At 47.0% G+C, this 26,072-nt stretch overlaps 3 protein-coding genes across 3 annotated transcripts; all 3 read left to right on the top strand.

Moving 5' to 3' along the window:
* Positions 1–377: 377 nt before the first annotated feature.
* LOC307269775 (histone H4-like) lies at positions 378–689 on the top strand (the record flags this gene model as incomplete). Its single annotated transcript, XM_080052810.1, has 1 exon — positions 378–689. The coding sequence occupies one exon, from the start codon at positions 378–380 to the stop codon at positions 687–689; it is 312 nt and encodes a 103-aa protein (XP_079908936.1).
* A 6,360-nt stretch (positions 690–7,049) lies between these two features.
* Positions 7,050–7,361, top strand: LOC307269669 (histone H4; the record flags this gene model as incomplete). The annotated part of the gene is made up of 1 exon (XM_080052671.1): positions 7,050–7,361. One exon carries the CDS (start codon positions 7,050–7,052, stop codon positions 7,359–7,361), a length of 312 nt encoding a protein of 103 aa, XP_079908797.1.
* A 6,596-nt stretch (positions 7,362–13,957) lies between these two features.
* Positions 13,958–14,269, top strand: LOC307269989 (histone H4; the record flags this gene model as incomplete). Its single annotated transcript, XM_080053111.1, has 1 exon — positions 13,958–14,269. The coding sequence occupies one exon, from the start codon at positions 13,958–13,960 to the stop codon at positions 14,267–14,269; it is 312 nt and encodes a 103-aa protein (XP_079909237.1).
* Between the last annotated feature and the right edge of the window lie 11,803 nt (positions 14,270–26,072).

Below are 26,072 nucleotides of genomic sequence, written 5' to 3'. Positions count from 1 at the left end.
ATATATAGAATACAAATATATAAATATGGTTAAAATATAAATATGTATGTATAAAAGATTTAGAAATACAAAATTAATATTATTTACTGTTTAAAAGCTGGTAGGTTGGAGTTCATGTAAATGGATATGACTGATATGCTGTGTTGCCCTACAGACTGCAGTACATGAGCCAGCATGAGTAGGCCCTAATAGACCTTGCTGGGAAAGTGTGACATCACAGTAAGAGAAATGTAGGGTTAGACAGTGAGACCATAAAACACTCTTTCTGCCTTTTCTCAGGCTAGGATGAACACATGTATACTACATAGGATCTCAGAATGCAATACACCTTCATATTCCCACCGGTGAAGTAGGCCTTTAATCTAGTGAAAGCAAAAATGTCTGGTCGCGGAAAAGGAGGCAAAGGACTCGGTAAAGGAGGCGCTAAGCGTCACCGTAAAGTTCTCCGTGATAACATCCAGGGAATCACCAAACCCGCCATCCGCCGTCTGGCTCGCCGTGGCGGAGTGAAGCGAATCTCCGGTCTGATCTACGAGGAGACCCGCGGTGTGCTCAAGGTTTTCCTGGAGAATGTCATCCGTGACGCCGTCACCTACACCGAGCACGCCAAGAGGAAGACCGTCACCGCCATGGACGTGGTGTACGCTCTGAAGAGGCAGGGCCGCACGATCTACGGCTTCGGAGGATAAACAGGACCGATCATAACAACAACCCAACGGCTCTTTTAAGAGCCACACACTACGTAGAAAGAGATTATTCCTACAAATCTTCAACCGAAATCATGATTCCAAAATGCTCATGCAGTACTATTTTCATGTCGGCCTTAACTAACTTCTCTATATCTGCAATACAAGTAATACATATTCTATATAGGTTTTGCACAAACAGTATATAAAGTAATACATTGAAAATGGGCAATGTGAACATAATTTACAATATTTTCTTTTGAATGTGGCTATTTCCCCCTTCCCTCCAAGACATGATCATATTCAATATTAATGCTTACCCATCAATATACACTCATTATAACTCATTAACTGAATAAACAAACTTTCCTCACAGGAAAATGTGATCCCTGGAACACTGTTTGAAGTTAGAACGTTTCTTGAAACGTTACTGTTTCACAGTTTGGTTTACAAACATATTCTAGTCTTACGTTTGGTTCAAGGCTCCTCAAAATAATTTTGTTTAGATTTTTGATGATAGAATTATTCAACACAAATAAACTAACAGGCTCTGCAAATGTAAACACATCCCCCGCCTCTGAAACTGCATAGTGCACCTTTAAAGTAATAACTATTTGACTCATTCCACATGTCTTTCAACGAGCGTCCTTTACACACAACCAATTCAAATATATAATTTCATGATTCATCTTTAACATGTGCTCATAGCAAGTGCCCCTGACTGCAGCTCGCAGATCGAGGAGGAGCTTAAATTTCCCTAAATGTGGGCTGGTCTAAACGATTCGCTCGAGCTCTAAACGTTTCGCTCGAGCTCGGGGGCGCCATCTTGTGGCGCAGATCCGGCAGCACATTCTCAAACGTCAATACAGCACAGCACAATTACTTAGAGACATACTTTTAACTTGTCAAATGTCTTTTTTTACCATGAAAAATAAATAAATAAATAAATATATATAAAAACCAGACACATATTATTTTGAACACTCAATTATATTAGCTTAGTCAAATAAACCAGACAGAAGACTTTGCATCATTGATTTTTTTTATTTTCACCCCAGGCAAAAAAAAAAATATATATATGTTTTAGCCAAATACATTCCTTACGCTTCCAACCCTGTTCCCGGTTTCCAGTTGTCAATTTCCCAGCGTCTATAAAGGAAACAGATTGCAGTTCTTATAGGCACAATAACAATGCAAGATGTAAAACAGATAATTGAAATAAGTGGAGGGATTACGCTTTAGTCTAGCAATAGTTGACTACAAGACTAATTACTCACATGACCTCTCACCTGTAGCCCTCCTTCCACTCGTCGCCGTTTCCTGTCCTGCAATCGGTCTTCTTCAGACCTTAGTGATTTAATGACAACATACATTCACTATGAAAACATTCATGTTGGTCTGTTGACAGTGAGTAAAACAGTTTTTTTTTTGTGATTTGATTCATAAGTGTGATATTCAGGGCACTTACGGCATGGGGAAGTTCTGCAGGAGAGTGAGACACCACCATCTCCTAATTTGCAGCATGTTTTCCTTTGAAGAAGGAAATGCAGGAAGATGTTAAAAAGAAGATGTTGTAAAAAAAAAATAACACCTTGTACACTAAGCATAATGTGTCACGATTTACACATACCTCGCTGAAATCACACTTGGCCCCCATTACAATGTACAGAGTGTACTGTAAGTCAAGAGGTACTGGTTAATATAATGTCAGGCGTATTCCCAATGATACATTTTTTTCAATACAAATTAATGTGGTTTTAATGTAGCAAGCAAACATTTTTACAGACAACAGCAATGCTATAACATGCTGATTAGGTCTTACCATCAAAACAAACACGCCGCAGTTGTTGGAGAACCCTTGCTTTGTTAGGCCCTGAGGTGTGAACAATGTATTTTAATAAAAGTATGGCAAGAAAATAGTAAAAAGTTAGCAAATGCTATTATGTAATGTCTCACCTGGACATCATCCACACCAAGCTCTCTCCAGGGGCCAGAAGAGAGGCTGTAAGCAATGTGTCTGTACAAATAATAAGCGAAGTAAATAAAAGTAACTCAACTTCAATCAACTTTTGATTGACAAGCATGCATAAACGCTTGGAACAAAGCTTGAACTGAAGAAGGAAGAGGTTGGAACTTCAAATAAAAAAGTTTTCATAACGGGCTTAAACAGAACTGCCCAACTCAAAAAAGATAAATAGTTCTGTTTCCATCTGTTTAAGGAATGAAAATTGTTGGAATATGGAATGGAATATTTTAGATCAAATAAAAACAGAACCATTGATTAAAACCAACAAAAGGACAAGTGGTTTAAAACAGAACTACCACTGTCCAGATGGGAGGTGTTTCCAGGACAGCAAGAGGTCGACAAAGTCACGTGGACTCTCTGCTCTAAGGTTGAATTTTACTGAAAAGACAACCCCACATGGGCAAGTGATAACTGCCCAACCACCTGTGAAACAGAAAAAAACAGTAATAACTGACATTAGGAGCATGTATAGCTAACCTACTACATAATGATAAGTAATTTATTTAACACAACAATGTCCAACGGTTCTGGGCAGGGCATACACTTTCAGTAAGTCGATCTTTTGGGTCGGTCTCAGGCGGGACTCTGAGATCTTCCGGAGCATCGTCTGCACAATCTGTTCCAGTGGGGCCTTTTGCACCCCACGCCTCGGGTCTACCTCCACCCCCAGGTATCTCACCGTGTCCCCTGGGCCCACCATTCTTATGGGCGCTCCATCGATAGACCAGGGCTGACAATCGTTGATCTTGCATGTCCGGCCGCGGTGAGACAGCAAAAACCCATGACATTTGTTGGGGTTAACCTGGAGGCTCGTAAGCCCAGCGAACTTTTCCAAAATGGCCAGGTTCCTCTGCATACCCAGCGAGGAGTCGCTCAATAGTACCAAGTCATCGGCGAATGCCAGCGCCGTTATTTTAGCCAAACCGCAGGAGAACGCGGTACCCCTGGCCTCCAGGACTCGGAGGAGAGGGTCAATTGCCAGGTTGAATAGCAGCGGAGAGAGGGGGTCTCCCTGCTTGACCCCTTTGCCCATGATGATTCTCCCTGTCCGGCCTTGTCCCGTGGCCACTTTGGTGAAGCAGCCTTGGTAACAGCTGGAGATCAAGCGGATAACAGAAATATCCACTCCCCTGTGTTCCAGCACCTGCAGTAGGTGTTTGTGCGACACTGAGTCGAACGCCTTGGCGAAGTCTATGAACACAACGGCCAACGATCGTCCATCTCTCCTGCTTTGTTTCATAAGACTATCCAGGACGGCCAGGTTCTCCTCACAGCCCGGGGCCTCAATGAATCCTCTCTGCCTCACGTGGACCTCGCAGGCGTCCTTCAGGCGATGGTGTAGTACGCTGGACAGGGCCCTCACGACTATTGAACTGATGGTGATGGGCCTCCACTGGTGAATGTCTCCTCTCAGGGCCTCATCACTTATCTTGGGTAATAGGGTTGTCCTGCTGCCCTTCAGACTTCTGGGCAATTTCCCAGTCAAGAGCATCGCATTAAACAGGCTCGCCAGTTTGACCCCTCCCGAGTCCCACCTGAGCAGGTCCCTTTTCCGAATGCCATCCGGGCCTGGTGCTGAGCCAGCCCTCATCCGCTTGATTACGTCTAGGACTTCTTTAGGGCTAACTGGGCAGTAGAATGGGCTATTGTCAGCGCGCGGTAGTACCGCAAATTGGCCCAGGTCCACGAAGCCATCCACGCCCCCCCAGATCCTGGCGTAGACAGCCTCAACCTCCTTGAGGTCGATGTTGCACGTGGCCTTCCCCATTCCATCAAGAATCATTTTGGCCGCCATGTTCTTGTTCTTCTTATACAAGGTCCTCATGGAAGGTCGGTAGGGTCGACCTTTAGCCTTTGTGGTTCTTACCCTGCGGATTAGTCTGCTTTTCCTCCGCTTGCCTCCAATGGTCTTTTGCAACTGTCTGACATATGCGCTGATCGTTTTGGCGCAAACCGCCAGGGGGTCAAGCGCCCCCTCCACCTCTTTACCGGTCAATGACCAGGTAATCACGTCCTTCACCATATCCACTGCAGGGGCGGGCTGCAGCGGCATTCCGAGGTCCTGGAGCCCGCCAAGATACGGGGCCAGGGCAGCTGGCCGGTCGCCTACCACCACTGCCCTTTTGTATATTGCGTTGCATCTGACGGTCACTTCCCGGAGGGTAAACCGTTGCAGGTGCTGCTGCGCGATCATGTATTTCTTTGGACTCGGCTTCACACCATGCAGCAGGCCTTCCAGGTAGCCAACCTCACTGTCGGTCCAAGCCTCCTTGGGACCTTTTCCTGCCTTGATCTCGCACTCTTTCATGTAGGCCCCCAAGTGTTTGATCCGCATGTGTTGACTCAAGCCCCTTTGGGATCCAAAGGTCTTTACACGCAGACCGCACGGCTGATCACCTTTCCGTTTCTCTTTTCTAGTCGCAGATCCGCATTGGGCGGCGTGGCGGATGGCCGAAGCCGCCACTCGACACGAGGTCGCACATCTCCTACATATGAACAAGGTCTTTCTCAGGCAGTGCACCTTCTTGAAATGGTCGGTGGCCTCCTTCAGGGTAGTGAGAGTTACCTCACACAGGGTACAGTCCTGTCTCAGCCACGGTACTCTTAAGCCCAAAATCACGGTGTTGGGCAAGGCCGATTTGTTTGTCCAGGAGTCCCTCCACTCCTTGTCCCAGCTCATCAGGAGCATGCTCTTTCTAGCCATGGTCGTGGGAAACAGGACACGCTTGGCCGTGCCACTGTTTGTCATTTTCGTAGGGCTTGTCCTACTCAATGTTCCTGGTGCCAAGCCCAGGGCCCTCACTGCCAATAGGGAACGATCACGGACCTTGGTTCTGCCTAGGCGGCCCGGACTGAGGGACAGAGAGCCTTCCCCCAGCCTGGTTCGGATGAAACCCGGAGGCACTCTCCGGGGCGGGGTAGACATTCTGGGAGAGTGCAGCCAAAATGTCCGGTGCAAGCGCTGCTGAATGAATATCACTGTCAATTTTCTGCCGTTAGGATCCCACCGATAGTCAACCGAGTATACTATCCACTTCAACACTTCCCGCCACCTAGATACGGCATCGAAAAAATTATTCATCATAGCAAGGCCTTGGGATGGCGTCTCATCCATCAAGGGGTCCTTAGCCATCGAGGCCCGAGTCAAGGCACTCTTAGGGGGCAAGGTCCCCTCGTGGTCCTCCCATGATCTTTACGTGGGTCGCTCGAAAAGGAGTCCTGGTGCCGGGGAGGCACTCTTTATCCATTTGGCCCACAAGCGCGGTACTCAAGAGGGGAAGGGGGCAAGGTCCCCTCATGGCACCCATCGAGAGTTAATCGTCATGGCAGGATATCAGGATGGTAGCTCGTCCATCGGGGGGTCCTTAGCCATCGAGGCCCGAGTCAAGGCACTTTCTGGGGGTGAGGTCCCCTCTTGGTATCCATACGGATCTTGCTTTGGCTACCGGGGGACAGGTTCCTGGGCCGGGAAAGCCATCCCTATTCATTGGACTTCAGATAAGGCGTCACGGAGGAGAACGTCCCCTCAAAAATCGGGTGCAGTACCGGGCTTGTCCACACGGTGCGCACCCACCCAGCTCGTGTCCTCAGCCCCCATCCACAAGGCCTACAGTAGTGGCGGCCCCAGGGGTGTATGTCCCCTCTTGGTCACATGGCGGTCAGGGGTCCCTCATCGACTTTCGGTCCCTCCCCACTGACAAGCGCCTATCCAGTGACTCCGGCCTTGTTTTGGGTCTGATAAATGCACGCATCCCCGAAGGTCAGCGCTCGTTGGCATGTATTAGCTCTAGAATTGCCACAGTTATCCAAGTAACGTTGGAGCGATCAAAGGAACCATAACTGATTTAATGAGCCATTCGCAGTTTCACTGTACCGGCCGTGTGTACTTAGACTTGCATGGCTTAATCTTTGAGACAAGCATATAGATAAATAGTTAGAAATTAATTAAATATGAATAATATATATAGAATACAAATATATAAATATGGTTAAAATATAAATATGTATGTATAAAAGATTTAGAAATACAAAATTAATATTATTTACTGTTTAAAAGCTGGTAGGTTGGAGTTCATGTAAATGGATATGACTGATATGCTGTGCTGCCCTACAGACTGCAGTACATGAGCCAGCATGAGTAGGCCCTAATAGACCTTGCTGGGAAAGTGTGACATCACAGTAAGAGAAATGTAGGGTTAGACAGTGAGACCATAAAACACTCTTTCTGCCTTTTCTCAGGCTAGGATGAACACATTTATACTACATAGGATCTCAGAATGCAATACACCTTCATATTCCCACCGGTGAAGTAGGCCTTTAATCTAGTGAAAGCAAAAATGTCTGGTCGCGGAAAAGGAGGCAAAGGACTCGGTAAAGGAGGCGCTAAGCGTCACCGTAAAGTTCTCCGTGATAACATCCAGGGAATCACCAAACCCGCCATCCGCCGTCTGGCTCGCCGTGGCGGAGTGAAGCGAATCTCCGGTCTGATCTACGAGGAGACCCGCGGTGTGCTCAAGGTTTTCCTGGAGAATGTCATCCGTGACGCCGTCACCTACACCGAGCACGCCAAGAGGAAGACCGTCACCGCCATGGACGTGGTGTACGCTCTGAAGAGGCAGGGCCGCACGCTCTACGGCTTCGGAGGATAAACAGGACCGATCATAACAACAACCCAACGGCTCTTTTAAGAGCCACACACTACGTAGAAAGAGATTATTCCTACAAATCTTCAACCGAAATCATGATTCCAAAATGCTCATGCAGTACTATTTTCATGTCGGCCTTAACTAACTTCTCTATTTCTGCAATACAAGTAATACATATTCTATATAGGTTTTGCACAAACAGTATATAAAGTAATACATTGAAAATGGGCAATGTGAACATAATTTACAATATTTTCTTTTGAATGTGGCTATTTCCCCCTTCCCTCCAAGACATGATCATATTCAATATTAATGCTTACCCATCAATATACACTCATTATAACTCATTAACTGAATAAACAAACTTTCCTCACAGGAAAATGTGATCCCTGGAACACTGTTTGAAGTTAGAACGTTTCTTGAAACGTTACTGTTTCACAGTTTGGTTTACAAACATATTCTAGTCTTACGTTTGGTTCAAGGCTCCTCAAAATAATTTTGTTTAGATTTTTGATGATAGAATTATTCAACACAAATAAACTAACAGGCTCTGCAAATGTAAACACATCCCCCGCCTCTGAAACTGCATAGTGCACCTTTAAAGTAATAACTATTTGACTCATTCCACATGTCTTTCAACGAGCGTCCTTTACACACAACCAATTCAAATATATAATTTCATGATTCATCTTTAACATGTGCTCATAGCAAGTGCCCCTGACTGCAGCTCGCAGATCGAGGAGGAGCTTAAATTTCCCTAAATGTGGGCTGGTCTAAACGATTCGCTCGAGCTCTAAACGTTTCGCTCGAGCTCGGGGGCGCCATCTTGTGGCGCAGATCCGGCAGCACATTCTCAAACGTCAATACAGCACAGCACAATGACTTAGAGACATACTTTTAACTTGTCAAATGTCTTTTTTTACCATGAAAAATAAATAAATAAATATATATAAAAACCAGACACATATTATTTTGAACACTCAATTATATTAGCTTAGTCAAATAAACCAGACAGAAGACTTTGCATCATTGATTTTTTTTATTTTCACCCCAGGCAAAATAAATAAATATATATATGTTTTAGCCAAATAAATTCCTTAAGCTTCCAACCCTGTTCCCGGTTTCCAGTTGTCAATTTCCCAGCGTCTATAAAGGAAACAGATTGCAGTTCTTATAGGCACAATAACAATGCAAGATGTAAAACAGATAATTGAAATAAGTGGAGGGATTACGCTTTAGTCTAGCAATAGTTGACTACAAGACTAATTACTCACATGACCTCTCACCTGTAGCCCTCCTTCCACTCGTCGCCGTTTCCTGTCCTGCAATCGGTCTTCTTCAGACCTTAGTGATTTAATGACAACATACATTCACTATGAAAACATTCATGTTGGTCTGTTGACAGTGAGTAAAACAGTTTTTTTTTTGTGATTTGATTCATAAGTGTGATATTCAGGGCACTTACGGCATGGGGAAGTTCTGCAGGAGAGTGAGACACCACCATCTCCTAATTTGCAGCATGTTTTCCTTTGAAGAAGGAAATGCAGGAAGATGTTAAAAAGAAGATGTTGTAAAAAAAAAATAACACCTTGTACACTAAGCATAATGTGTCACGATTTACACATACCTCGCTGAAATCACACTTGGCCCCCATTACAATGTACAGAGTGTACTGTAAGTCAAGAGGTACTGGTTAATATAATGTCAGGCGTATTCCCAATGATACATTTTTTTCAATACAAATTAATGTGGTTTTAATGTAGCAAGCAAACATTTTTACAGACAACAGCAATGCTATAACATGCTGATTAGGTCTTACCATCAAAACAAACACGCCGCAGTTGTTGGAGAACCCTTGCTTTGTTAGGCCCTGAGGTGTGAACAATGTATTTTAATAAAAGTATGGCAAGAAAATAGTAAAAAGTTAGCAAATGCTATTATGTAATGTCTCACCTGGACATCATCCACACCAAGCTCTCTCCAGGGGCCAGAAGAGAGGCTGTAAGCAATGTGTCTGTACAAATAATAAGCGAAGTAAATAAAAGTAACTCAACTTCAATCAACTTTTGATTGACAAGCATGCATAAACGCTTGGAACAAAGCTTGAACTGAAGAAGGAAGAGGTTGGAACTTCAAATAAAAAAGTTTTCATAACGGGCTTAAACAGAACTGCCCAACTCAAAAAAGATAAATAGTTCTGTTTCCATCTGTTTAAGGAATGAAAATTGTTGGAATATGGAATGGAATATTTTAGATCAAATAAAAACAGAACCATTGATTAAAACCAACAAAAGGACAAGTGGTTTAAAACAGAACTACCACTGTCCAGATGGGAGGTGTTTCCAGGACAGCAAGAGGTCGACAAAGTCACGTGGACTCTCTGCTCTACGGTTGAATTTTACTGAAAAGACAACCCCACATGGGCAAGTGATAACTGCCCAACCACCTGTGAAACAGAAAAAAACAGTAATAACTGACATTAGGAGCATGTATAGCTAACCTACTACATAATGATAAGTAATTTATTTAACACAACAATGTCCAACGGTTCTGGGCAGGGCATACACTTTCAGTAAGTCGATCTTTTGGGTCGGTCTCAGGCGGGACTCTGAGATCTTCCGGAGCATCGTCTGCACAATCTGTTCCAGTGGGGCCTTTTGCACCCCACGCCTCGGGTCTACCTCCACCCCCAGGTATCTCACCGTGTCCCCTGGGCCCACCATTCTTATGGGCGCTCCATCGATAGACCAGGGCTGACAATCGTTGATCTTGCATGTCCGGCCGCGGTGAGACAGCAAAAACCCATGACATTTGTTGGGGTTAACCTGGAGGCTCGTAAGCCCAGCGAACTTTTCCAAAATGGCCAGGTTCCTCTGCATACCCAGCGAGGAGTCGCTCAATAGTACCAAGTCATCGGCGAATGCCAGCGCCGTTATTTTAGCCAAACCGCAGGAGAACGCGGTACCCCTGGCCTCCAGGACTCGGAGGAGAGGGTCAATTGCCAGGTTGAATAGCAGCGGAGAGAGGGGGTCTCCCTGCTTGACCCCTTTGCCCATGATGATTCTCCCTGTCCGGCCTTGTCCCGTGGCCACTTTGGTGAAGCAGCCTTGGTAACAGCTGGAGATCAAGCGGATAACAGAAATATCCACTCCCCTGTGTTCCAGCACCTGCAGTAGGTGTTTGTGCGACACTGAGTCGAACGCCTTGGCGAAGTCTATGAACACAACGGCCAACGATCGTCCATCTCTCCTGCTTTGTTTCATAAGACTATCCAGGACGGCCAGGTTCTCCTCACAGCCCGGGGCCTCAATGAATCCTCTCTGCCTCACGTGGACCTCGCAGGCGTCCTTCAGGCGATGGTGTAGTACGCTGGACAGGGCCCTCACGACTATTGAACTGATGGTGATGGGCCTCCACTGGTGAATGTCTCCTCTCAGGGCCTCATCACTTGTCTTGGGTAATAGGGTTGTCCTGCTGCCCTTCAGACTTCTGGGCAATTTCCCAGTCAAGAGCATCGCATTAAACAGGCTCGCCAGTTTGACCCCTCCCGAGTCCCACCTGAGCAGGTCCCTTTTCCGAATGCCATCCGGGCCTGGTGCTGAGCCAGCCCTCATCCGCTTGATTACGTCTAGGACTTCTTTAGGGCTAACTGGGCAGTAGAATGGGCTATTGTCAGCGCGCGGTAGTACCGCAAATTGGCCCAGGTCCACGAAGCCATCCACGCCCCCCCAGATCCTGGCGTAGACAGCCTCAACCTCCTTGAGGTCGATGTTGCACGTGGCCTTCCCCATTCCATCAAGAATCATTTTGGCCGCCATGTTCTTGTTCTTCTTATACAAGGTCCTCATGGAAGGTCGGTAGGGTCGACCTTTAGCCTTTGTGGTTCTTACCCTGCGGATTAGTCTGCTTTTCCTCCGCTTGCCTCCAATGGTCTTTTGCAACTGTCTGACATATGTGCTGATCGTTTTGGCGCAAACCGCCAGGGGGTCAAGCGCCCCCTCCACCTCTTTACCGGTCAATGACCAGGTAATCACGTCCTTCACCATATCCACTGCAGGGGCGGGCTGCAGCGGCATTCCGAGGTCCTGGAGCCCGCCAAGATACGGGTCCAGGGCAGCTGGCCGGTCGCCTACCACCACTGCCCTTTTGTATATTGCGTTGCATCTGACGGTCACTTCCCGGAGGGTAAACCGTTGCAGGTGCTGCTGCGCGATCATGTATTTCTTTGGACTCGGCTTCACACCATGCAGCAGGCCTTCCAGGTAGCCAACCTCACTGTCGGTCCAAGCCTCCTTGGGACCTTTTCCTGCCTTGATCTCGCACTCTTTCATGTAGGCCCCCGAGTGTTTGATCCGCATGTGTTGACTCAAGCCCATTTGGGATCCAAAGGTCTTTACACACAGACCGCACGGCTGATCACCTTTCCGTTTCTCTTTTCTAGTCGCAGATCCGCATTGGGCGGCGTGGCGGATGGCCGAAGCCGCCACTCGACACGAGGTCGCACATCTCTTACATATGAACAAGGTCTTTCTCGGGCAGTGCACCTTCTTGAAATGGTCGGTGGCCTCCTTCAGGGTAGTGAGAGTTACCTCACACAGGGTACAGTCCTGTCTCAGCCACGGTACTCTTAAGCCCAAAATCACGGTGTTGGGCAAGGCCGATTTGTTTGTCCAGGAGTCCCTCCACTCCTTGTCCCAGCTCATCAGGAGCATGCTCTTTCTAGCCATGGTCGTGGGAAACAGGACACGCTTGGCCGTGCCACTGTTTGTCATTTTCGTAGGGCTTGTCCTACTCAATGTTCCTGGTGCCAAGCCCAGGGCCCTCACTGCCAACAGGGAACGATCACGGACCTTGGTTCTGCCTAGGCGGCCCGGACTGAGGGACAGAGAGCCTTCCCCCAGCCTGGTTCGGATGAAACCCGGAGGCACTCTCCGGGGCGGGGTAGACATTCTGGGAGAGTGCAGCCAAAATGTCCGGTGCAAGCGCTGCTGAATGAATATCACTGTCAATTTTCTGCCGTTAGGATCCCACCGATAGTCAACCGAGTATACTATCCACTTCAACACTTCCCGCCACCTAGATACGGCATCGAAAAAATTATTCATCATAGCAAGGCCTTGGGATGGCGTCTCATCCATCAAGGGGTCCTTAGCCATCGAGGCCCGAGTCAAGGCACTCTTAGGGGGCAAGGTCCCCTCGTGGTCCTCCCATGATCTTTACGTGGGTCGCTCGAAAAGGAGTCCTGGTGCCGGGGAGGCACTCTTTATCCATTTGGCCCACAAGCGCGGTACTCAAGAGGGGAAGGGGGCAAGGTCCCCTCATGGCACCCATCGAGAGTTAATCGTCATGGCAGGGCCTCAGGATGGTAGCTCGTCCATCGGGGGGTCCTTAGCCATCGAGGCCCGAGTCAAGGCACTTTTAGGGGGCAAGGTACCCTCATGGTCCTCCCGTGATCCTTGCGTGGGCCGCCCAAAAGGAGTCCTGGTGCCGGGGAGGCCCTCCTTATCCATTTGGCCAACATGCGTGGTACTCCAGAGGGGAAGGGGGCAAGGTCCCCTCATGGCACCCATCGAGAGTTAATCATCATGGCAAGGCCTCAGGATAGTAGCTCGTCCATCGGGGGGTCCTTAGCCATCGAGGCCCGAGTCAAGGCACTTTCTGGGGGTGAGGTCCCCTCTTGGTATCCATACGGATCTTGCTTTGGCTACCGGGGGACAGGTTCCTGGGCCGGGAAAGCCATCCCTATTCATTGGACTTCAGATAAGGCGTCACGGAGGAGAAGGTCCCCTCAAAAATCGGGTGCAGTACCGGGCTTGTCCACACGGTGCGCACCCACCCAGCTCGTGTCCTCAGCCCCCATCCACAAGGCCTACAGTAGTGGCGGCCCCAGGGGTGTATGTCCCCTCTTGGTCACATGGCGGTCAGGGGTCCCTCATCGACTTTCGGTCCCTCCCCACTGACAAGCGCCTATCCAGTGACTCCGGCCTTGTTTTGGGTCTGATAAATGCACGCATCCCCGAAGGTCAGCGCTCGTTGGCATGTATTAGCTCTAGAATTGCCACAGTTATCCAAGTAACGTTGGAGCGATCAAAGGAACCATAACTGATTTAATGAGCCATTCGCAGTTTCACTGTACCGGCCGTGTGTACTTAGACTTGCATGGCTTAATCTTTGAGACAAGCATATAGATAAATAGTTAGAAATTAATTAAATATGAATAATATATATAGAATACAAATATATAAATATGGTTAAAATATAAATATGTATGTATAAAAGATTTAGAAATACAAAATTAATATTATTTACTGTTTAAAAGCTGGTAGGTTGGAGTTCATGTAAATGGATATGACTGATATGCTGTGTTGCCCTACAGACTGCAGTACATGAGCCAGCATGAGTAGGCCCTAATAGACCTTGCTGGGAAAGTGTGACATCACAGTAAGAGAAATGTAGGGTTAGACAGTGAGACCATAAAACACTCTTTCTGCCTTTTCTCAGGCTAGGATGAACACATTTATACTACATAGGATCTCAGAATGCAATACACCTTCATATTCCCACCGGTGAAGTAGGCCTTTAATCTAGTGAAAGCAAAAATGTCTGGTCGCGGAAAAGGAGGCAAAGGACTCGGTAAAGGAGGCGCTAAGCGTCACCGTAAAGTTCTCCGTGATAACATCCAGGGAATCACCAAACCCGCCATCCGCCGTCTGGCTCGCCGTGGCGGAGTGAAGCGAATCTCCGGTCTGATCTACGAGGAGACCCGCGGTGTGCTCAAGGTTTTCCTGGAGAATGTCATCCGTGACGCCGTCACCTACACCGAGCACGCCAAGAGGAAGACCGTCACCGCCATGGACGTGGTGTACGCTCTGAAGAGGCAGGGCCGCACGCTCTACGGCTTCGGAGGATAAACAGGACCGATCATAACAACAACCCAACGGCTCTTTTAAGAGCCACACACTACGTAGAAAGAGATTATTCCTACAAATCTTCAACCGAAATCATGATTCCAAAATGCTCATGCAGTACTATTTTCATGTCGGCCTTAACTAACTTCTCTATTTCTGCAATACAAGTAATACATATTCTATATAGGTTTTGCACAAACAGTATATAAAGTAATACATTGAAAATGGGCAATGTGAACATAATTTACAATATTTTCTTTTGAATGTGGCTATTTCCCCCTTCCCTCCAAGACATGATCATATTCAATATTAATGCTTACCCATCAATATACACTCATTATAACTCATTAACTGAATAAACAAACTTTCCTCACAGGAAAATGTGATCCCTGGAACACTGTTTGAAGTTAGAACGTTTCTTGAAACGTTACTGTTTCACAGTTTGGTTTACAAACATATTCTAGTCTTACGTTTGGTTCAAGGCTCCTCAAAATAATTTTGTTTAGATTTTTGATGATAGAATTATTCAACACAAATAAACTAACAGGCTCTGCAAATGTAAACACATCCCCCGCCTCTGAAACTGCATAGTGCACCTTTAAAGTAATAACTATTTGACTCATTCCACATGTCTTTCAACGAGCGTCCTTTACACACAACCAATTCAAATATATAATTTCATGATTCATCTTTAACATGTGCTCATAGCAAGTGCCCCTGACTGCAGCTCGCAGATCGAGGAGGAGCTTAAATTTCCCTAAATGTGGGCTGGTCTAAACGATTCGCTCGAGCTCTAAACGTTTCGCTCGAGCTCGGGGGCGCCATCTTGTGGCGCAGATCCGGCAGCACATTCTCAAACGTCAATACAGCACAGCACAATGACTTAGAGACATACTTTTAACTTGTCAAATGTCTTTTTTTACCATGAAAAATAAATAAATAAATAAATATATATAAAAACCAGACACATGTTATTTTGAACACTCAATTATATTAGCTTAGTCAAATAAACCAGACAGAAGACTTTGCATCATTGATTTTTTTTATTTTCACCCCAGGCAAAAAAATAAATATATATATGTTTTAGCCAAATACATTCCTTAAGCTTCCAACCCTGTTCCCGGTTTCCAGTTGTCAATTTCCCAGCGTCTATAAAGGAAACAGATTGCAGTTCTTATAGGCACAATAACAATGCAAGATGTAAAACAGATAATTGAAATAAGTGGAGGGATTACGCTTTAGTGTTACGGTTGGGTCTGGAGGACACAGGCGCAGAGACAGTGTGAGTAAAAGAAGATTTATTTTAGGAGAAAACCAGCAGGGTGTTAGGACCGGGATCCGGGGAGGGAAACTGGCTGGCATGGGGGTCCAGGGAGAGAGCAACGGGGCAAGTCCAGGGGGCTGAGTGGAAGCAGGCTAGAGCGGGCAGGCAGGAGGGGTCCGAGGAGTAGTGCTGGAGAGCTAGGGCTGGAGCTGGTGGCTGGAGTCAGGCCGGGAGAATGTGTGAAAAACAGAAGCTACAATCTGGCAGTGTCTGGAAGGTAGGCCCGGGTATAAGTAGCGCAGTTGATGAAGATTGAAGGCAGCTACGAATGTTGTTAATTGACTCCAGCACACCAGGCTCCACCCCTGCAATTAGCTCAGCACACAAACACAGGTAAAAAGGGAAAACATATATAAGGCCAAGGAGCCCAAACGGGATCATGACAGTACCCCCCCCTCAATGAGAGCCTCCAGGCGAGCCACCGGGCTTCCCTGGGTTGTCCCGGTGGAACTCCTTAATAAGGGAGGGATCGAGGATGAGCTGGCGAGAAATCCAGCTCCTCTCCTCAGGACCATAACCCTCCCAGTCCACCAAGTACTGAAAGCCCCGACCACGGCGGCGAATATCCAGGATCCGCCGGACTGTGTAGGCGGGGTGATCATCAATCATGCGGGGAGGTGGAGGGGGTGTAGCTGGAGGACACAGAGGGCTGGTGGAGACAGGCTTAAGCTGGGAAACGTGGAATGTGGGGTGAATCTTCATAGATAATGGCAGTTTTAATTTGACAGCGGATGGGTTGATAACAGTTTCGATTTCAAAAGGACCAATGTAACGTGGGGACAGCTTCTTAGACTCAGTGTTGAGTGGGATGTTTTTTGAAGAGAGCCAAACCTTCTGACCTGGTGTGAACTGTGGTGCTGGAACCCGGTGTCTGTCTGCCATGCGCCGATTGCGCTCGGTGGAACGGAGCAGGGCAGCGCGAGCGTCCCTCCAGACCTTACGACAGCGTCAAAGTTGGGCCCGGACAGATGGCACCGCGATGTCGCCCTCCTGTGCTGGGAACAGAGGGGGTTGATATCCAAGGGAACATTCGAATGGGGACATACCAGTAGCTGCACTTGTCAGGGAGTTGTGGGCGTATTCAACCCATGGCAGGTGAGTGCTCCAGGAAGACTGGTTCCGAGTAGTTACACAGCGCAGCGCAGCTTCGAGGTCCTGATTGGCCCGCTCCGTCTGCCCGTTCGTCTGGGGGTGGTAGCCTGAGGAGAGACTGACAGAGGATCCTAACTCACGACAGAAAGCCCTCCATACCTGGGACATGAATTGTGGACCCCGATCGGAGACCACGTCAGCAGGGATCCCGTGGAGGCGGACCACATGCTGAACCAGGAGATCAGCAGTCTCAGACGCTGTAGGAAGCTTGGGCAGAGGCACAAAATGGACAGCCTTGGAAAATCTATCAACAATGGTGAGTATGGTAGAATTACCTTCGGACAGCGGGAGACCAGTGACGAAGTCGAGACCAATGTGACTCCAGGGGCGCCCAGGCACCGGGAGGGGACGGAGCAAACCTGAGGAGGGTTGATGCGAGGATTTACTGCGTGCGCAGACAGTGCAGGCGAGCACGAAGGCACGGGTGTCAGCCTCGATGGTGGGCCACCAGAAGTGTCGCTTGGCCAGGGACGGGCTGCGGTTAACACCCGGGTGGCAGGAGAAACGTGAATTATGCACCCACTGGAGGACCTTGGAGCGTACAGCACTTGGCACGAACAGCCGACCCTGCGGCCCGGTTCCCGGATCCGGTTCCTCCCTCAGCGCCTCTCGGATCAATCTGCCACCTGACTGCCCCCACCACACAGCCAGGGGAGATGATGGTATCGGGACTGGAGAGACCGTGGTCAACGGCAAACTGTCGGGACAAGGCATACGGCTTCCCATTCTTGGACCCTGGTCGAAAGGTGAGCTGGAAGTTAAATCGACCAAAGAACAATGCCCAGCGGGCTTGGCGGGAGTTAAGGCGCTTGGCGGACTGGATATAGGACAGGTTCTTGTGATCAGTCCAAACAATAAAAGGGATCTCCACCCCCTCCAACCAGTGCCTCCACTCCTCAAGCGCTAGCTTAACCGCTAGCAGTTCCCTGTTGCCGACGTCGTAGTTGTGCTCTGCGGGAGACAGGCGTCTGGAGAAGAAGGCACAGGGGTGAAGCTTCTGGTCCTCCGGGGAGCGTTGAGAGAGGACCGCCCCTACCCCGGAGTCCGAAGCGTCGACCTCGACCACGAACTGTAGAGCCGGGTTGGGATGAATGAGAATGGGGGCTGAAGTGAACCGCCTCTTCAGTTCCACGAACGCCGCCTCAGCCTCAGGGTTCCAAGAGAAGGGGATAGCTGGGGAGGTAAGTCCAGTGAGGGGAGCCGCTACTCGACTGTAATCCCTGACAAACCGTCGGTAGAAGTTGGCAAAGCCCAAAAAGCGCTGGAGCTGCTTCCGGGTCACGGGTTGAGGCCACTGTGCCACCGCCTGTACCTTCTCGGGGTCGGCCCTCACCTGCCCTCGCTCTATGATGTACCCCAGGAAGTCCACGGAGTCCACATGGAACTTGCACTTCTCTGCCTTGACATACAGCTTGTTTTCCAGGAGTCGCTGTAACACCTGCTTCACGTGTTGGACATGTTCCTCCTGTGAGCGAGAGAAAATCAGTATGTCGTCCAAGTACACAAACACAGTGCGATTTAAGAGGTCACGGAGCACATCATTAACCAAAGTTTGGAAGACAGCGGGGGCATTAGTGAGACCAAAAGGCATTACCAAATATTCAAAATGTCCGAGGAGGGTCTTAAATGCAGTCTTCCATTCGTCACCCTTCCGAATGCGGACAAGGTGATAAGCATTGCGGAGATCAAGCTTGCTGAAAACTGTGGCACCGTGGAGGGATTCAAAAGCAGAGTTAATTAAAGGCAGAGGATACTTGTTCTTGATAGTGATATTGTTAAGACCCCTATAGTCTATGCAGGGACGCAGGGAACGATCCTTCTTGGCCACAAAGAAAAACCCAGCCCCGACAGGAGATGACGAAGGTCGGATAATACCTGAAGCAAGGGACTCCTTGATGTATGTCTCCATTGTCTCTCGTTCAGGCCGGGACAGGTTATACAGACGACTGGATGGCAAAGGAGCACCTGGAAGAAGATCAATAGCACAGTCATAGGGCCGGTGAGGGGGCATAGAGAGAGCATGTTGCTTACTAAATACCTCTCCCATACTGTGATATGCGGCAGGGACTTCAGACAGGTCAGGGGGCTCAAGCTTTAAAGGCACAGTGGCTCCCTCTGCTGGGGAAAGGGCGGACCGCAGGCAAGACGAGAGGCAATAATCACTCCAACTTAGTACACGACTAGTCGCCCAGTTGATGTGGGGATTGTGTAACCTTAACCAAGGCTGACCCAAAACTAAGGGAGTGTGAGGGGAAGAGATAATGTGAAACTGTATTACCTCATGGTGGTTGCCTGACAGGACAAGGCGAAGAGGCTCTGTGCGATGGGTAACCCGTGCCAGCAGCTTCCCATTAAGTCCCTGGGCATTGAGGGGAGTAGCGAGCAGTCAAGTGGCAATACCTGCTCTGGCAACGAAGTCTGCATCCAGAAAGCTCTCGTCAGCTCCAGAGTCCACCAGAGCGAACAGTGAATGGGTTTGTTGGTTCCAGGAGAGCGTAGCCCGCAGTTGCATGCGAGATTGGGGGAAAGGTTCCGATGTGATCTTGCTCACCAGTATTCCCACCGTTACTGGGGAGCACTCCCTTTTGGCCGCTGGGGACAGGAGCTCAGGAAGTGACCGGGTTGAGCGCAGTAGATGCAGAGCCCTTCATTTATCCTCCGAAAACGCTCAGCATTGGAAAGTTTGGCTCGGCCCAGCTGCATGGGCTCCTCTGCCGAGGAGGAGGGAAGGACAAAGGAATCAGGGGACTGACTGGAGCTACGACCTGGGGAGTGCCTTATAGGAACTGAGGGAGAACGGGAGGAGAACGGGTCATGAGACCGCCCGGCTCTTTCCCTACGACGCTCTCTAAGGCAATTATCAAGTCTGATAGCTAGGGCCACTAACTCGTCCAAGCTAGCTGATTCGTCCCGAACTGCTAACTCATCCTTAACTGGATCGGCTAGTCCGTTGAGAAATGCCCCCTGCAGAGCCTCATCATTCCACCCCGTCTCTGCCGCTAGCGCTCTGAAGTCTACTGAATACTCAGCTACGCTGTGGGTACCCTGTCGAAGTGTGAGGAGTCGCTTGGTGGCATCCCTGCCGCGCACCGGGTGATCGAACACCTTCTTCATCTCAGCCAAAAATAAAGCAAAAGAAAAACAAACAGCTGACTGACCCTCCCATACTGCTGATGCCCAGGTTAATGCTTTACCCGTGAGTAAACTGATTATATAGGAGATCTTGGCTCTGTCTGTGACATAGGTAGATGGCTGTTGCTCAAACGCTAAGGTGCACTGAATTAGAAAAGGCCTACATGCCCCAAAGTCACCTGAATAGCGCTGCGGCGCCGGGACTCGGGGTTCACGGGCTTGGGGAAGCGGCGGAGCCGAGGCAGGACCCTGTTGAAGACGACCGGGGTTGGCAGGAGATGGGGGAGTGAGGTGTGCCGAGACAACGTTGAGTTGCTGCCCCATAGCAGTAACACAGGTGGAGAGCCCACTTAACGTGGAGAAAACATCTCGGAGAGTCTACTCGTGTTTCCCTACGAGCACTCCCTGCGCTGCCAATGCCTGGTGGAGGGAGTCCATCTCTGCTGTGTCCATGTTTAGGGCCAGATTGTACTGTTACGGTTGGGTCTGGAGGACACAGGCGCAGAGACAGTGTGAGTAAAAGAAGATTTATTTTAGGAGAAAACCAGCAGGGTGTTAGGACCGGGATCCGGGGAGGGAAACTGGCTGGCATGGGGGTCCAGGGAGAGAGCAACGGGGCAAGTCCAGGGGGCTGAGTGGAAGCAGGCTAGAGCGGGCAGGCAGGAGGGGTCCGAGGAGTAGTGCTGGAGAGCTAGGGCTGGAGCTGGTGGCTGGAGTCAGGCCGGGAGAATGTGTGAAAAACAGAAGCTACAATCTGGCAGTGTCTGGAAGGTAGGCCCGGGTATAAGTAGCGCAGTTGATGAAGATTGAAGGCAGCTGCGAATGTTGTTAATTGACTCCAGCACACCAGGCTCCACCCCTGCAATTAGCTCAGCACACAAACACAGGTGAAAAGGGAAAACACATATAAGGCCAAGGAGCCCAAACGGGATCATGACATTTAGTCTAGCAATAGTTGACTACAAGACTAATTACTCACATGACCTCTCACCCGTAGCCCTCCTTCCACTCGTCGCCGTTTCCTGTCCTGCAATCGGTCTTCTTCAGACCTTAGTGATTTAATGACAACATACATTTACTATGAAAACATTCATGTTGGTCTGTTGACAGTGAGTAAAACAGTTTTTTTTTTTGTGATTTGATTCATAAGTGTGATATTCAGGGCACTTACGGCATGGGGAAGTTCTGCAGGAGAGTGAGACACCACCATCTCCTAATTTGCAGCATGTTTTCCTTTGAAGAAGGAAATGCAGGAAGATGTTAAAAAGAAGATGTTGTAAAAAAAAATAACACCTTGTACACTAAGCATAATGTGTCACGATTTACACATACCTCGCTGAAATCACACTTGGCCCCCATTACAATGTACAGAGTGTACTGTAAGTCAAGAGGTACTGGTTAATATAATGTCAGGCGTATTCCCAATGATACATTTTTTTCAATACAAATTAATGTGGTTTTAATGTAGCAAGCAAACATTTTTACAGACAACAGCAATGCTATAACATGCTGATTAGGTCTTACCATCAAAACAAACACGCCGCAGTTGTTGGAGAACCCTTGCTTTGTTAGGCCCTGAGGTGTGAACAATGTATTTTAATAAAAGTATGGCAAGAAAATAGTAAAAAGTTAGCAAATGCTATTATGTAATGTCTCACCTGGACATCATCCACACCAAGCTCTCTCCAGGGGCCAGAAGAGAGGCTGTAAGCAATGTGTCTGTACAAATAATAAGCGAAGTAAATAAAAGTAACTCAACTTCAATCAACTTTTGATTGACAAGCATGCATAAACGCTTGGAACAAAGCTTGAACTGAAGAAGGAAGAGGTTGGAACTTCAAATAAAAAAGTTTTCATAACGGGCTTAAACAGAACTGCCCAACTCAAAAAAGATAAATAGTTCTGTTTCCATCTGTTTAAGGAATGAAAATTGTTGGAATATGGAATGGAATATTTTAGATCAAATAAAAACAGAACCATTGATTAAAACCAACAAAAGGACAAGTGGTTTAAAACAGAACTACCACTGTCCAGATGGTAGGTGTTTCCAGGACAGCAAGAGGTCGACAAAGTCACGTGGACTCTCTGCTCTAAGGTTGAATTTTACTGAAAAGACAACCCCACATGGGCAAGTGATAACTGCCCAACCACCTGTGAAACAGAAAAAAACAGTAATAACTGACATTAGGAGCATGTATAGCTAACCTACTACATAATGATAAGTAATTTATTTAACACAACAATGTATAACAAAGTGAAAATATCTTCAACATTCCATATAATTTCACTTACCAGAAGCACCCCACACTTTCTCAAACACCTTGTTGTAGGTGACTCTAGACATTTTGTCAGACAGTCTCATAACCATATCTATCTTGGACCCCTTATCATCCACACCACACTGTTTGCACAGTGCCCTGACCTCCTGTACCTGTTGTGAACATGCAATTAAGTTGATATTGTTAATATAGCATAAACATATTTTTTGTTTGCATAAAGAAGTGGATTTGGCATATTTCATCAACTCCTTCACCTTCAGGTTCACAAGCTCATCTGTGACCCGTTCCTCATTCATTTTTTCATCATCATTAAAGTTATCATCTCCATCCGTTTTGGGGCTTTGCAATTTTTCGAATTCTGTGTTCAACACAGAATTTGACCTCCGGGTGTGTGGGCCAATCCAGGGGGCCCAGTGATTATAACTTGGTGGCACAACAAAAGGGTTCTTCCGTCCATCTTTGTGAACAAATGTGATGAGTATTAGCTATCATAATCACAACATTAAACACATTTTAATATACTTTACTCTCTCCCCAACTGTTCTTTAGCTGTTCTGTCTTTTGACGAGACTTACATGGAATTAATCCCCGACTGAGCATTTCTGTGGCCACAGTGTTCCAGAAATGGTCCATGTCAACATTTCCATCATAGCCTTCAGGTGGACTTGGGATGTCACTCACTGTTAAAACAATAGTTTGTTATTCATAGCACAATCACTAAAAAAACACTCCGAACACGACATTTTGATGCAGGGTTATCCAAGGGCATGGGTAATATGATGTTACACAATACAGAGACAAATAAGGTGCTATACAAACAATGAAGCTAAAACATGTGAAATAATAGCATAACTCACCTGGCATATTGAAAACCCCTTTTCTGTGGAGGTCCGTAACAACAACTGCTGGGTTGTTTCCACATGACACACAACTGTACGTGTATTCATGGTCGGTCAGGGCCTCAAAGTGGAGGTATGCCTGTGTAGGTACCAGATCGACTCGGGCTGCAAGATTGACTCGGGGTCCTGCGCCTACTGATGACGTATCAACACTTGACGTTGTCACCATAGATACTGCTACGCAACGGCAAGACGTATCGACACTTGACGTTGTCACCATAGATACTGCTACGCTACTGCAAAGCATTGTGGACATACACAACATTTGAAAAGATCGCGATAGCTGATGGTGCGAAACTCAAACAACATGTAAAAGATCGCGCTAGCTGATAGCTTAGCCAGTAGGCTCCATAGATAGATCGATTTATTTATTGTTCTGCAAGGTTTAAAATTAGTTGTTACGTTTGGCTTATAGTAGTCATCTCTCATTATTAAGGTTAAATTACATTTTATTTTATACGAATTTATAGTTTAGCAAGGTTTAACCCCCGGTTTTAACCCTGTTTGAGTGCTAAATTAAACATTTATTTAATAATACTTTAAACATTGAATGAGTATTTTAGTTTAATGTACTCTAGCATGTATTTTAAGAAATACTATTTTATTAAAAGAACAACTATCCCCTGGGTTCACTGTTATTTTACATCACACTGAAAAACAATGTGTATAATGAGAGTTTCATAATGATATTTATCAGTTAAAAAATGTAAAGGTGTGGCTCAGATGTATAATTTCCAGCCCCTGGAGCATTTGTAGTGTCTTGCATCACTGATAAATAGATTCATTCATTCAACCTTCATTAAATAAAATAAAAAAGTACATCAGATTTTGTTTAATCTGATTTGTATTTTACTTATTCAACCACATATACCACCTTTTGTAGTGTCTTGCAGCAATGCCATCGACTGTCCAAACAGCCTACTATTTACAGTGAGTCTCTGCAGAACATTTCTCAATGGGAATAGTTCACTTAATGTGTGACACAGCAGGTGAATAGGGTACACTTTTGGAATAATAGATATCATGAAGCTCTGCTAGTTGATAATATTAAAACAATAAATTTTTGTATAACAACTTTTGTTTGAAACATCTAGATGTTGAATAAAGCCAGTGTTGAATCTTAATTTTCATCAATTATTTTTATTATTTATTTTCATGATTGATGGGGTCCAGGATGGGCTGCACGATGGGGTCCTGATAACAGACAGGAAACAAAGTGTTAAAGAGATGTTCACGTTCCAATCCCCATACTTCCCTAACATATAGGCCGTTAGAAAAACATTGAGTTTGTCCCCATTATGAATATACACCATGTTAAAGTAAAATATGTAAATATACTGTCCTGTTAGTGCTGCTATAACTATCAGCAAATAGTAACATTTATTTTTTCGAAGTTTAAGGTTCTGGATTAAGGACATGCAACGTTAATAAAGACTAACAGATGATTAATGGTAGAAGAAAAAAGTAAGCCAATGGATAAGTGACTGACCCAGGGTTGTAATGCAGCTGCTCTGCCCGACGTGGGCCCAAGGAGCTACTGTTGATGGGGTGGGTGGTGGAGAGCAGAAAGAAGGGGAAAGAACGGGAGGAGGAAGAGCAGCTAGCAAACAGGTTATGGCAAAAAACCTCAATATTAGACCTGACACAGAGGGCTTCCCTAAAGACCACCTTCTCCCGACCTTCTTCGCAATTTACTCCCTTTGAAGGTGGTCTCTAAGGCGGTTAAAAATACTATCTACAAAAAATGCCATTCCCCGAGGAGACAAATGGACTCTGTCGGCTAAAAAAAGTCCTGGAGTGTCATGCCTAATGTGAGGGTGGGGAATCAGTCCTCCGTTACCTTGTGTAAAACCAGCCATAACACTGTTCACAAACCGTCTGGCTTTGTCATGCAATGCCGGGCGCCGAGTCGCCCTATAATGGCACCTTGGGGTGAGGGCGGAAAAGAGTATCGTCATCGCCGGGTGAAGGCAATGAAGGAAGAGCAGGTCCTCCTTCATTTCCTTCACCAGCTCTACACTCTTAACCACCCCCAAGTCATTACCACCGCAGTGAATGACCAAGACATCCGGCACTGCTCTTCCTTTACCAAGAATTTTAAAAAAGAGATTGAGAAGGCCTCTCCACCGAAGCCCACCCTGTCCAAACCAGCAGACGGTGGTGCCCACTGGCTGGACCCTGCCTCGCGCTCCCTGGGCACCACGCCGGACATAGCTGCCCCCCAGGACCCACACCTGCGCTGTGGAAACAAAGTAAATGTTAGCTCTATCATTATGGATAATACAAAATGTATTATAAGCAGTGGTTGGGTTACAATAATTGTTATGTTGAAATCACTTGGCCAAGAAGTTTGCTTACTATTTCTCCTGCAGCTTCCTCTCTCTCTCTCCCTCTCTCTCTGTCTCTCGCGCTGTCTCTCTCTCTCTGTCTCTCTCTGTCTCTCTCTCTCCCTCTCTCTCTGTCTCTCGCGCTGTCTCTCTCTCTCTGTCTCTCTCTGTCTCTCTCTCTCTGTCTCTCTCTGTCTCTCTCTCCTTGCCTCTCTCTGTCTCTCTCTCCTTGCCTTTCTCTGTCTCTCTCTCCTTGCCTTTCTGACATTATATCTGAAAAAAGCCAGAAAAAACACATGAGATATCAGATATGACATGAGACTGAATTGATAGATTAAAAAAAGACTTTACACCAGAGCTGAGAATGATCGGATCCAAATATATATAAAAAAAAAGGTCAAAACAAGATTGTGATTCATACTATGTCCTGAAGGGGAAGACAATCTGCACTTACAGGGGCACCTCCTCTTGCGGGGTGTAGCCCTCCCTGACCTTCCTCGTCCAGCTCCCATCCGGCCTCTGGGACCTGCTGGCAATGTTCCCTAAGGAGCAACAGGGACACCATTAGAGAGAGTACCTGTACTTACAAATATGCATGAAAAAAACACGACACACATTTTTCACCCTAACATTTAACCAGTCAACAACCCTGGGCTGTCTTTGACTGGTATTGTGACACAGAAAACTGCCCAG

This window comes from Ammodytes marinus (genome assembly GCF_949987685.1).
Source record: "Ammodytes marinus genome assembly, chromosome: 24".
NCBI classification, from domain to species: Eukaryota; Metazoa; Chordata; class Actinopteri; order Uranoscopiformes; family Ammodytidae; genus Ammodytes; species Ammodytes marinus.
This window is presented reverse-complemented; position numbering and strand designations above follow the sequence as displayed.